The sequence below is a fragment of the Kryptolebias marmoratus genome, linkage group LG13 (genome assembly GCF_001649575.2).
Source record: "Kryptolebias marmoratus isolate JLee-2015 linkage group LG13, ASM164957v2, whole genome shotgun sequence".
In the NCBI taxonomy this organism is placed as follows: domain Eukaryota; kingdom Metazoa; phylum Chordata; class Actinopteri; order Cyprinodontiformes; family Rivulidae; genus Kryptolebias; species Kryptolebias marmoratus.
In genome coordinates, this window is record NC_051442.1 from 2,661,499 (window position 1) to 2,674,478 (window position 12,980).

The 12,980-nt window shown below is 40.8% G+C and overlaps 1 protein-coding gene across 3 annotated transcripts in view; it reads left to right on the forward strand.

Moving 5' to 3' along the window:
* tmem132e (transmembrane protein 132E) overlaps window positions 1-7,433 on the forward strand; it is a 409,273-nt gene extending 401,840 nt beyond the window's left edge. For all 3 annotated transcript variants that reach the window (XM_037978997.1, XM_025008806.2, XM_017429159.3), the window contains one exon: window positions 2,377-7,433. In XM_037978997.1, the coding sequence (XP_037834925.1) occupies window positions 2,377-3,447 (1,071 nt within the window). In that variant the 3' untranslated portion in view covers window positions 3,448-7,433. The remainder of the gene's footprint in view (window positions 1-2,376) is intronic.
* Window positions 7,434-12,980: the final 5,547 nt, after the last annotated feature.

Sequence of the window (12,980 nt, forward strand, 5' to 3'; positions counted from 1 at the left end):
CATTGTGTTGGATTGTCCTTCTTCCACTTCCTGGAAAGTGGATTGGTCGTTGTGGGCCAGTTGAATGACCCCCAAGGTCTACCAATCTGACCCCCTGAGACTTTTATCTTTGGGGTCATCTGAAGGCGATCGTCTCTGCTGTGAAGATACGAGATGTGCAGCACCTGAAACTACGGATACTGGAAGCCTGTGCTCGCATTTCTCCTGCGGCGTTGCTAACAGTGTGTGCAGAGTGGGAGAAGAGGGTTGCATCGACAATCCAACACTTAAAACACATTTTATAAGTGGAGAGAAACTTGTAAATAACTCATGAAAGAATAAAGTTACGTTAAAACCAAGCACACCGTTGTTTTTCTTGTGAAATTCCTAATAAGTTTGAGGTGTCACATGACCCTCTTCCCATTGAAAAAACAAAATTTGGATCCAAAATGGATCATATTCTAATGTGCCACAAACAGGAAGTTAATATCACCAACCATTCCCATTTTATTAAGGTGTATCCATAGAAATGGCCGACCCTGTAGATTCTTGGGAACTCCTTTTTCACCGTGACGCTAAAATGACCTCAGTGAAATTTTGGACGTGTTTTAAACACCTTCTACTAAACCAGAATCAGAGGTTCTTGTCCTGTGGAGAAATGGGCACACAGCTGAAAACCGTTGAAACCAAACTGTCCTCCTCCTGACGATGAGCGGCCGATGTTTAAGCAAGCTGTGAACAATGGAGGCTGTCAAACGCTGCCTGATTACACGGACGCTGGTGGGGCTCAGATGAGTGTTGTCAGGTAACCACCACGCAGAATCTGAGGCATTTCATCCAATGCCTCCGCAGGGGGAATACAGATGGTGAGCAGTGACAGAAAATACAAAATGAGGCCATCACGCTCAGCAAACACAGGGAGACAGACTCATCATTCGAGGCGTGCGTCTTATCTGTGTGTGTTGGAGCTTTGAGGACACCCGGGCCGTTCGCCTGCCGCCCTCCTTCCCTCTGTGCTTGAGAGCGGTTTGCTCGTGCGCACATCAGAGGCAGGGAGCATGTTGAGGCTTGTGCAGAACACAGAGTGCTACAAACGCTTCACAAATGCTCTGGAGATTTAGGGATTGGAGCGAGTCCAGAACTTCAAAGACCGAGCGGCTGGGAATACATTCAGATCACGGTCAGAAAGAAAAGGATCCATACCACCGACATCCACGGCTTCTTCTTCCTTTTGTTTACATTTTTTTAACGAAAAGTTTTACTGTTTACCTTCTACTCGCACCACTTTTACAGGCTTTTCAGAAAATAGTCTATAAATATTACTGTGATGCATGGATGGAGACAAATTTAAAACAAAATTAAATAGGAATTCTCATCACTGCCTTTCATGTCAGGGTTGTAAACTAAAATCATGTGATGTTGAGAAATGATGACGGTTAAACCATAACCCTGTTAGAGCAGGGGTCCTCAATCCTGGTCCTGGAGGGGCCACTATCCTGCAGGTTTTAGTTGTTTCCCTGCTTTTCAGCAGATCTTCAAGTTCAGTAGAAACCTGTTAATCACTCATTCATTTAAATCAGGTGAGTCAAAGCAGAGGAACACCTAAAACATGCAGAACAGTGGCCCTCCAGGACCAGGATTGGGGACCTCTGTGTCAGAGCTTGGAGGATGTGTTGTGAATGACTCTCAGCTACAACCACACCGTATTTCGCTCAGCAGCTGTAGATTTCAATGGGGTGTAGTCATTTATGTGTAGCTGTGGTGGTCATCTGGAACTGGTTTGACTCCAGTTGTAGAAGTAAAGACAATAATTACTTTCTGAGACTTTTAGTCTCATGTAAAACTGATTTAATTTTTGGAGTCAATTCAATCTAAGACGATAACCACAGTATGTTGACCTGAGCAAACCCCAGCGTGGCTTTAACTCGGACAGTTTGCAGATACTGAGCTAAATTTAGGTGTGGTAGTAGCTTAGAGTCAGTCAGAACTCATACTCCAAGCATGACATCTTGCAACATTGGATGATTATTGTACAGAATGCTGTTTTTAAGATTTGACCAGTCTAAAACTCTGGCATGATGGTGGCGGGTGATATACATTTCTTCATGGAAGGAGAAGTTTTTAATTTTTTAATCTTGTATCTGCTTCTATTATGAGTTTATATAATACACCTTCTCTGCTCACAGTGACCCAGACTGCAGTATTTGTAGCCCTAATGTTCAGTTACGTAAGAGATTTTGTTTACTGCCGAGAACCACCAAAAATCCTGACAATGATTCAATTTCACCCCTAAACCTTCCTGATTTGTGACAGCTTAACTGTTTTGTAGTTTGGAGTAATCAAAAGTTGTTTTTGCAAAAACTAAACATCACCTCTGTCTGTTTTTTACTCTGACAGGAGGCCAGTTTGTCTGTCTGGATGCTTTTCAGCGATAACACAGCCGCCCCTCTGATTTACTTTGATCCCAAAGACTACAACCTGAACGCCTCCACGCTGGATGACAAAGTCGTGTCGGTGTCCCAGGAGCCTCAGCAGCGTTGGCCTGCGGTGGTGGCAGAAGGCGAGGGATCCGGCGAAATGGTGCGTGTGGAGATGACCATCTGTGAAGCCTGCCAGAAGACCAAACGCAAAAGCGTCATCGCATCTGCCGCGGTTCATGTCAGAGTTCGCTTTGGCCCGGAGGAGGACTCCGAGGAGGAGGCAACCACAGAGGGTGATGCTGAGCTGCTGCCCATCACCAGGCGGACAATCATTGATCCCAACATCAATGGAAGAATTTATGAGACTTCTAATGAGCAGCCTGCCAGTGTTCCCATTGATTACACCAATTTCCCCACGATTAGCAACCAAGAGCGGCCGACTGAGAGCGTCGAAGAGGAAGATGATGACTTTGTTCATTCACCCCGCAACATGACAGACCTTGAAATTGGCATGTATGCCCTACTAGGTGTCTTCTGCCTGGCTATATTAGTTTTTCTTATCAACTGCATTGTCTTTGTGCTTAAGTATCGCCACAAGCGCATCCCGCCTGAAGGCCAGGCCAACATGGACCATTCCCACCACTGGGTGTTCCTTGGAAACGGCCAGCCGCTGAGGGCCCAGTGCGATCTGTCGCCACAACAGGTGGAAAGTCCCAGCAACCCTCTGGAGGGCGTACAGACTTGCTGCCACGGGGACCACCACAGTAGTGGCAGCTCCCAGACTAGCGTTCACAGCCAGGTTCACGGAAGGGGGGACGGTAGCTCCGGAGGCTCCACGAAGGATAATGGCGAGGAGGCCAGTTCGCCTACCTCAAAGCGCAAGAGAGTCAAGTTTACCACGTTTACCACCCTCCCCACGGAGGAGCTGCCCTACAACTCCATCCCCATAGCAGACGAAGAGGACATTCAGTGGGTTTGCCAGGATATGGGCTTTAAAGACCCAGAGGAACTACATGATTACATGCGCAGAATAAAAGAAATAGCCTGAGACAGGAGGCGCCACTCTCAGCTTTCTAAAAAAGAAAAGACAGCTCCTTTCTATTTTTCTCTTTTTCACATAAGTGAAAGCAGATTTTTCACAGACTAAAAGGCCAATAGTTGTTTTGGTTAGGGTTTGTTCCGTGTAGTTTGCACAGTGCTGTATAATCATACACCCTCACACAGAAGAGAATGCAGGAAGCCAAAGACTTGACCAGAGGATCTCAGTCCGTAGAGACGTCTGTAAATCTTGGCTATAGCAACATGTCTCATTTGGAAGCTGAGCCATGAACACGTGTACAAGAGCTGCTTCAGCTCCTTCTTTTTTCAGGAAACGACTCTTGCCGAAGCCTGATATGAACAAGAGTCTTGAAGATATTCGTAGCTGTGTCTCCGTGGCTCAGCCGGACCTTTCAGTACTGTACCTATTCCAAACAAAGAGGCCTTTGATGAACAAGGAACTGTCAAAGACTCTAACTAGACCTGTTTTAAAGTTTTATTTTGCCAAAGTAGGAGCAGAATTATTTTAATGGCAAATCTTCTTTATTGTTGTTGTTTGTGCAGCACATTCATGATTTATACTCATTACTTACATTTTCTACATTTCATAGGTAGTTTAAATCAGTGCCCTGCTACAAGTCCTGGTGTTTCTGACAGATCTAATGCCTTATATTAAAACAATTAGTGACAGTTCACTTCTTAAATCAACGTGTTATCTCACTATCAAGAGGCTAGAGACAGCGTTAAAGTACAACCCCAACTCGGAAAAACTTGGGAAGTTGTGTAAAATGTAAATAAAAACAAATTGTGTTGTGGCCAAAAAATTTAAAATTACTTTATTTTTCCCGCCAGATAATGGTACAATTTCTCAGCTTAAACATTTAATATGTTTACTGTGTTCCAATGTGAATAAAATAAGGGTTTATAAGATCTTTACATTTTATACAACGTCCCAACTTTTACCGAACTGGGAAGACTTTAGCTGTTCTGCAGCATGAAAGAGGATTTTAAGGCACAAATCAACCATTTTTTTTTCCAAATCTGTAAATGTTCATATTGTAATTAAATAATTATTCATACACATTACTCAACTAAATATGTTATCATGCATTATATGCATGCCATGTCCAGCCTACGTACATGCAGCCATTCCTCTGTGTATATAACTGTGTTGAGCACTTCCAATTCTCCGCTTCATCCAACGTGGAGGAGTCAGAATCCGGTGGAATTTTTGGAACCTTTATATTCTTGCGGTGGGTCTCGAGTTCCCCAGATGTATCGTTATGATAGATGTAGGTTTTTAACACACTGGTATCACATTTGACTGTTCAACGTGGGAATTTGCTATGGTTTGGCAACTAAAATCTAAAATTGGCTGGCCTGCAGCCTCTGAGAGACGAGGAAAGTTAGAAATACTCAAGTAGGAAACATACGGAGCAGGAAATGAGACAAACTCTTAATATCATTGATTTTTCTGTCATTTCTGTCCTGGTCTTCTCAACACATCACTTTATTTATGCATTTCAGTTTTTATTTATCCTATTCAGTAAACGTGACATAAATAAATTAGATAAACTAAACAATGTGGGCAAAGACTGGTCCTCAAACTGTTTGGTACAAAACCTGCCAAGTACCAGGAGTCCCAGTAGAAATCTGTTTCCTCAGTTTAATAAATTATAGACATGAATGTCCAATAACGTAGATATTATATTATATTATGCTCAGCAGGTGTTAGGTTTAGTTTTGTTTCCAGTAAAGTGAACTGTCTGTGTTACAATATACACAGCTGATATTTATGTTTCTTGTTAATTTCATTCGAACAGATAAACTAGAAACATGCCTGTTTGTGTAATTTGGGAGAATTCTTGTGTTATTGCCGTTTCCCGAGAGCTCGTTCAGCTCAGAGTTTGACTTGTTTTGATTCAAATGAGGCTGGCGTGCCTCATTTTCTGCTATTTCCCCATTAAGAAACGTGTGGTTTGTGGTTTAAAAACCGTTTGATCGCTTTTTTAATTCAATTTAGTTCATGTTTTTTACAGTATATAGTGTCGGTTCACGACAAAAGTTGTCTCAGAGCGGTGTGCGACTCAAATAAGTCCGTTCAAGTCAAATCCAAGAAGTGAGAAGTTTTAAAACTTCTCAGAGTTTCTGAACTCAAATTAGATCTGTTGCTTGTTCACAAACAGAAGGAAGTCTGTCAACAAAGATGAGAGGTACTCATTGCAATGTCATGAAGACTGTGGGAAAAAAAAAATAAATAAAAACTTGCCTCAGCTGCCAAATACCACGTCGGTTCGTTTACCTGCAGAAACAAAGTGACTGAAAACGGGTCAACGATGGCGAGGACCGTCAAAGACAGAGGTGGAGAAGTCGAATTTGGTTGAAGTATGCAGATAAAAGTGTTTTGTTTACATTCACTGCGTACCCGCATTTCAAAATTGCATATCAGTACATCTGGAAAGCTACTGGAGTAAACGGCACCATTTGATTTCATCACTTTTTATGTGATTTCCTGTTTTGCAATGAGTACCTTCTGACCAAACTGAGGGAACAGATTTTTCTGGTTTTACCTTACAGAACCGGGGAAGTTCTGTCGTTCGGATCTGGACCTGAGTTTGGCAAACAGCCGGTGGAGATTTACCGGTTTGTTTAAAATTTTACACAAAATGATTCGAAGCTAAAGCGTAGAACATCACGGGACGACAGCAGAGTTAATTGTTGCTGTCGCCCTGTTAGCGTAGCATGTTTTTTGTTTTTTTAGTACTATATTAAACAACTAGAAACAACTTTTGAAGGTTAATATTTTTCCAGCTCTGATCTGACATGAAACGGTTTCTTTTAAAGACTAATGAGCCGAAAAATGACTCGCCGAGTTAGTGTCCTCTGATTCTCTGCTTTGATTGTTCTTTCATGTTAACTGGAGAACCTCAGAGCCGAAACAAAAGAGGAAAAAAAAAATCAATAACGAGCAAAGTTTCTGTTTGTTCTGATCCGACCTGCGTCATTGGAACAAACCCGTTAAATAATGTTCTCACTGGAGCAGAGCTCGGTTTTTATTTGCATAATTCCGATCCGTAAATCAAGTGTTTCAAAATGTTTAACATGTTTTGACAACAGGATAAAACTGACTCCATTTTACTCTTCATCCAGAGCATCGGGAAGATCTGCAAACATGGGAGCACATTTCTGCCACTGTGGAGGAAAAAAGATCCTCTAAGTCATAATTATTAGATACCATCGCAAAATTTATGAAGTTTTAGCATCTCAAAATTATGACTTAGCACCTTATAGATATGAGTTGGCATCTCATGATTTAGTATCTAATAATTATGAGGTGTTAAGTGACTTAGCATCTCATAATATTGAGATTATATCTTGTAATTATGAGATTCTGTCATAATTTTGAGACACTATCTTTTAATCACGACTTAAAGACTTTTATATTTATTCATTTAATTAAAGTGGCGGTAATGGCCTTCCATCGAAACCAGCTTAAAAGGTTCATAAGTTTCTGTTTTACCTTTAAAGATGGTCTCTCAGGATGAATGTGGAACTCCTCACAGAACCTGGCTGATTTATGTTTCGTGTTACTGTGGCACCCCCGGTCCGGTGACCTTTTCCGTTCAGAGTAGTAGAAAGTAACTCTCAGCGGATTTGCTCATACTTCTCCTTCCTCCTCATGCATTTTCAGTCCTTTTTTTAGCAGTAACGTTGCCATGTTACTCATTTTGTTTGTTTGTTTTCTTCAAGCTGCTAACAAAGACTTCTTACAACATGTAAATGAAGATTTTGAATCGTATCCCCACCCTCACAAAACACACGTGGTGAACTGTGCACGACATCCACGGCTCCGTCGGCTGAGCGTAGTAACCACCACACTGATTATAATATTGTAATGTACAGAGCACTGTTAAATTTCCTGTATTCTGTTGAAAACAAGCCCTTGTATTTTCCTGTTATATGTAAAGTACTAAAGAAAATACAATACACACGTGACACTGTGTCATTTCTGCTTGTGTTCTGCAGAGAGGGTTTATTACAGTGCTGTGGAAAAGTTTTAAAGCATCCTAATTTCTTTATATTTTGTCTCCAAGGAGCCTGACTTTCTTGCAGTCTTTAAAAGTGGTTTGAATCAGTGTCACCTACCAGATCTGGTCCTGTTTCCCTGCTCCGACACACCTGATTCAAATCACCTCCTGAGCACCTCCTTAATGACCCATTTATTTAAATCAGGTGTGTTGATGCAGGAAAACATCTAAACCCTGCAGGATTACGGCCCCTGAGGACCAGAACTGGACGCCACTGACCTAGAACTGCAAGGAATGATGTAAGAGTACTTTTAATTTTTTGTTCTGTTAACAATATAATAAGCACTTTCTCGTGCAACATGTTAGTCCACGTATCTTTCATATCCCTGCTGGTATTTGAAGTGTATGCATTGCGTTTGACCCCTCGCTGTGCACAGTTTGGCGCTGCAGTTGGATTCTGCGTGGAGATACCGTCCAGTAAATTTCAGCTTGGAGGTGTTTACTTCGAGTCTGGAGCCTTTACTCCTTTAGCTTGCTTCATGTGGACAGCTAAGATTTTTGAAAAAGCCCTTTAAACTTGGGTGGGAGTCGTCGTTTGTTAGGGAAGTGTAACAGGATTTATGAAACGCTGCAGACAGATGCCGATGTTTGATCGCTAGAAGGAAACAACCGTTCGTCGTAAATCACCGGAAACAAAAAGGAATATTCTGTTGGCAAAGATCACGTCTGCATTAGTGCTAAAATGTTACTTTAGCCATTTCCACATATCAGTCTTCCCTTTTTCGATTGATTACTTAAATCAATTGAAGAAGGGAAATCGTCTTATTTCAGAAGGGATGGAGGTCGCGGCTGTTTTAGTCAAACCTGCTGTGCCATATTTCAACAGATGTTTGCACTCAAAATATATCATGTGGGGAACTATCAGCTACTACCACACAAGATTTTAGTTTGTTATCTGTAAAATTAACTGAATTGTAGACATTTTTGTCCTGGTTAATGTTGATTAGCTGTGGTGGCCATCTTAAATTGGGGTGACTCCCAATGTTAACGAAGTGTCGAGGTACAACCAAGTGGTTCGTGAGATATTTTGCTAACAAACCATAACAGATATTGACCATGTTTTAGGTAAAAAATACCTAAATATGTTTTGGGGAAGATGCTCAGCTACTGCCACACCAAATTTTAGCTCAATATTTTTAAAATTGACTGAATTAAAGTCATTTTTGGGTTCCATCTTGAATTGGGTTACAGATGTGCAAACATTGATAGTTTTGTGAATGTTTCTTAACAATCCATACAGTATTTTATGATATATTTTGCTAACAGAGTCGACTCTAATAGTAATTGGCAAAATTAATGTTTGTGACGCTTCTCAGCTACGACCATACCAAGTTTGAGTTAAATATCTGTCAAATTTGCCGTTTTTGTCTTTGCAAAGTTTGCTCAACTCACACAGATGGGTAAAAACGTTATCACTCCGCCTCCGGCAGCTGGCAAAACCGAGTAAAGATCATAAAATGTTGTCAAAATATGACAATTAAATGATTAAAGTCTTCTCTGTGTGTAAAATGTTGCATGCTTAGATCTTTTTCCACGTCTCAAATTACAGATTTCACTCTGAATAACTGATTTGATTCAACAAATGTTTCCTGTCACATCAGTGGAATGGAACTTTTGTTGGCGCTTGCCGTCGTTATCTTTCTCTCTCAGGTGTATTTTAGCACATTTTTAGATTTCTGAGCTGATAAAGATCCCTATTATAGTTGTATAAAAGCTTTCTCAAAGCATGCAGACATTTTATAGTGGAAGTGGCACCCCATAAAGAGATGCTGCCATAATTTATCTGCCGGCGACGGGTGGTTACTGTCATCGGTAAGTGTAGGAATGTGGAAAAAATGTAAACTCTCAGCGACATTTACATGCTGTTGTAAACAAACAACAGCCACACTCTTATGATACCAGACAGGAGAGGAAAATAAGTTAGCTGTGGCGCAAAAACAGAGAAACTAAAATGAAATTGTCAGAGCACTGAATGGTGCACATAAAACTGCAGATTGGTCACTTTTACTCCACACCTGATTCAATCTAGATGCTGCTTTTTTCTCCAGTAATTGAGGTTTGTCTGCATGTCAGTGCAGGATATTCTTTCAGAGTATTTGTTGCTGTTTTAAATTGGCACCATTGCAGGTTTCTACTACTGAGGAAAAAACACGGCTGCACAGCAGGAACAGCACCAGAAGAAGAATCATACAGGAAGTTTGTTCCTCATATACAAGCGTAAGTACAAAACTTCACCTTGTCTGTGTAACTTAAAAACATTAATCAGCTTGCAAACTCATCCTGTGATAAATAAAATGGGAAGATTTTATTGGTTTAGGCTAACAACGACCCTAACTACCCTCAGGAGGGAAGGGAGGGGGATCAATCTGCATCTGAGTTTAGCTTTGTTTATTTTTGTTTTTTAAACTGTAGTGATGCTTTCAGCTGCACGTGATCTTTTAGGGTAATTTGGCTTTCTCTTTTTGAAAATAACTGCTGAAAAATCATCAGAATTTTCTTTGATGTCTAATTTTTCTTGTGTCAAAGAAAAGATTTGTTTAAATTCTGAGCTTGATTTTGCATGAAGGGGGTAAAAAAAAATCTGTAACGCAGAAAACAAACCTGAAGCACTCTCCTGCTACCCTGAGAGGCGCTTTTTTCTTTTCTTTTTTTATCATTTCTGGTAATAACAACCCCGATACTTTGATTTCCAGGACTCTGACTCTGAATTATCCTAATGTAAAACATCTACAGTGAGCAGCAGAGTTTTGCTCTCAGTCCTCCCATAATCAAAGACACAAGTTGAGTTTAGACTGATTATTTTGGAGCCTTTGCAGCAGGGAGAAATTCAACAGATATATATGAAGAGTGAGATGACAGCAACTCTAAAATGAGACTTGTTGCAGTTTTGGTGACTGTTACAACTTTTTATGTAACGAGTAAAAGGCAGGCGATGACGTGTCTGTCTGTTAGCAAGGGGTCAGTCCCACTCAAGATGGCCACCACAGCTAATCAACCATAGCCAACTTAAAAATGGGTATAACTCAATCACTTTTACAGATATTGAGCTACAGTTGGATGTGGTAGTAGCTGAGAGTCATAAGTTAATTCTAGTTTGAAGAATTTGCATGAAGGCCAGCGGGTGATAAAACTTGTTTTTGCTAATATCCTTTATGCATCAAATAAGCTGTAATTACCTTCACCAAGGTGGTTATGTTCTTGGTAGTGTTGGTTCTTAATAACAGATTTGGATGGATTTTTGCAGGAAGAAAAAAAGATTCAATTTTGGTGACGATCCGAATCATAAATCCAAAGTTTTAGTGCAGTAAAAGTAAAAACAAACCCTTATCGACACTGGTGTTCAGCCTTTTCTAAATACAATAACACTATGACTTAGAAAAATGGTGGTAAGAGAATTAGTTTCTGTCTCCTGTGATGCGAGACCTGCACCAAGTTTGACAGTTGTTTTTATTTTTTGTTGTTTTTTGACGTATCATCAAAAATGATTAGATGAAATTTAATAAAGAAGGTCTTTTCCTGAGGTAGTCACTTCTGTCCTTTAGACGGCGTCAAATTCATCTTCTCTGTAATTCTAATGTCGCCCCAGTGTTCCTGTAATTCCCACTTGAGCCCGTAAGCCTGACGTTCTTTACATCTCAACCTCATTTTGTCATTGTTCAGCCACACTTCACTCCCCCGTCTCCACCGCTTCATCAATCCCCGAGAGTCAAACCCCAAGCTTCTGCCAGCTGCTAATTCTGAACAACATCTGGATTCCAGGTGTTTCTATTGCTCTCTTCCTACTTTTGTGTCACCACTTCCCTGTGGTCAAAGTGTAGTCACCAAACAGAACAGTCATAAATTCCTTCTTTGTTCGTCAGTGCTGCCTATTCTGTCGAGCTCATCTTGGTGTAATGTAATATACAGATTTACTGTCACTCTGCTGGTTGCTTCTTTGTATTTTAAACATGAAATAATTCATTAGAAGTTGAGTTCATGCCAGTTTTAAACTAAGATTATCTTGTGATGGAGAAAAGAACAGAGTTGCAGATAAATGATATTATCCATAATCTTTGTCCAATCCTGGTCCTGGAGGACCACCGTCCTGCATGTTTTAGATGTTCCTCTGCTTCGACACACCTGATTTAAATGACTGCTTCTGCAGAACTTGAAGAGCAGGGAAACATCTAAAACCTGCAGGATGGTGGTCCTCCAGGACCAGGACTGGACACCGCTGTCTTCGAGAATGTGATGTGAATGACTCTCAGAAGCGATTTTAGCTCTGTGTCTGTAAAATTGTCTGAGTTAAAGCCATTTTTGTGTTTTCTAAGATCAGTTGGCTGTGGTGGCCATCAATCAGTTATGGATGAGAGATTTTGCCGATGCTACAGACCAGGGGTGTCCAACCCCGGTCCTGGAGGGCCACCGTCCTGCAGGTTTTACTTGTTTCTCTGCTCCAACACACCTGATCTGAATCAATGGGTGATTAACAGGCTTCTGCAGAACATGAAAAGGTGATTTAACCTCTGAATCAGGTGTGTTGGAGCAGGAAAACAAGGAAAACCTGCAGGATGGTGGCCCTCCAGGACCAGGATTGGCTGCTCCTGCTACAGACATACCAACACACACGTATGCAAAACGCAATTTATCATTTTACTTTAACCTTTTTCTAAAGTTTTCAATAAATAAGAGGTAATCCAGTTAAAAGTGGGTAAAATATAGCTGCCTCGGCTGATATGTTGGAAGTTGGAAGCTGACAGCTGTCGTATGTAAACATGTTTACCTTCAGCAGGTAAAGACTGCTGAAAGTTTGAGTTTCTGTCATGAACTTCAGAACCTACAAAGTTTTCTGCGACAGAAAGTAAACATTACAAACATTCAGGCAGCGTAGCATCCACAGCCCGCTAGCTTAATATGCGTGTGCTGTATCGCTTTTTCAAGAATGTGAGAGGCCTAAACTGAAAGGAAGCGTTTCAGTCAAACATCTTAAACGTAACGTGAAAGGAATACTAAACAGAAAACTTTCAGATCCTTTCAGAAACATGGATGCAGTAATGTTCCAGATTGAATAACCAACACTTTACACAGCTTTAAATGCATTACTACTAGTAGTTGTGGTTTATAGTGAGCACTTACCAAACCCCATGTGTCCTCCCACTGCTCAGCTTGCATAAATCAGCATGTACGCCTTTTTTTTATTATTTTTATTTTATTTTATTCTTCCTCCCTGCAGGACTAGCGGGATGGGTTTTTGTTTTTTTTTCTTTAAGCAAAACAGTCTTGTCAAAAAGAACAGCAAAAGCATTATTATTTATCACGAAGAGGAAGACAGCTTTTTAAAATTTCATCGAGGCTCAAGGTATGCCTTTGTCAGCATGTCGTGTTCCCAGCTTTCACATGTGAAACCTTGGAAACTGAAGGGATGGCAGGCTAAACTTTGGAAGCGGGTTGTAGTGATAGTTAGAGTTCTAGTGGG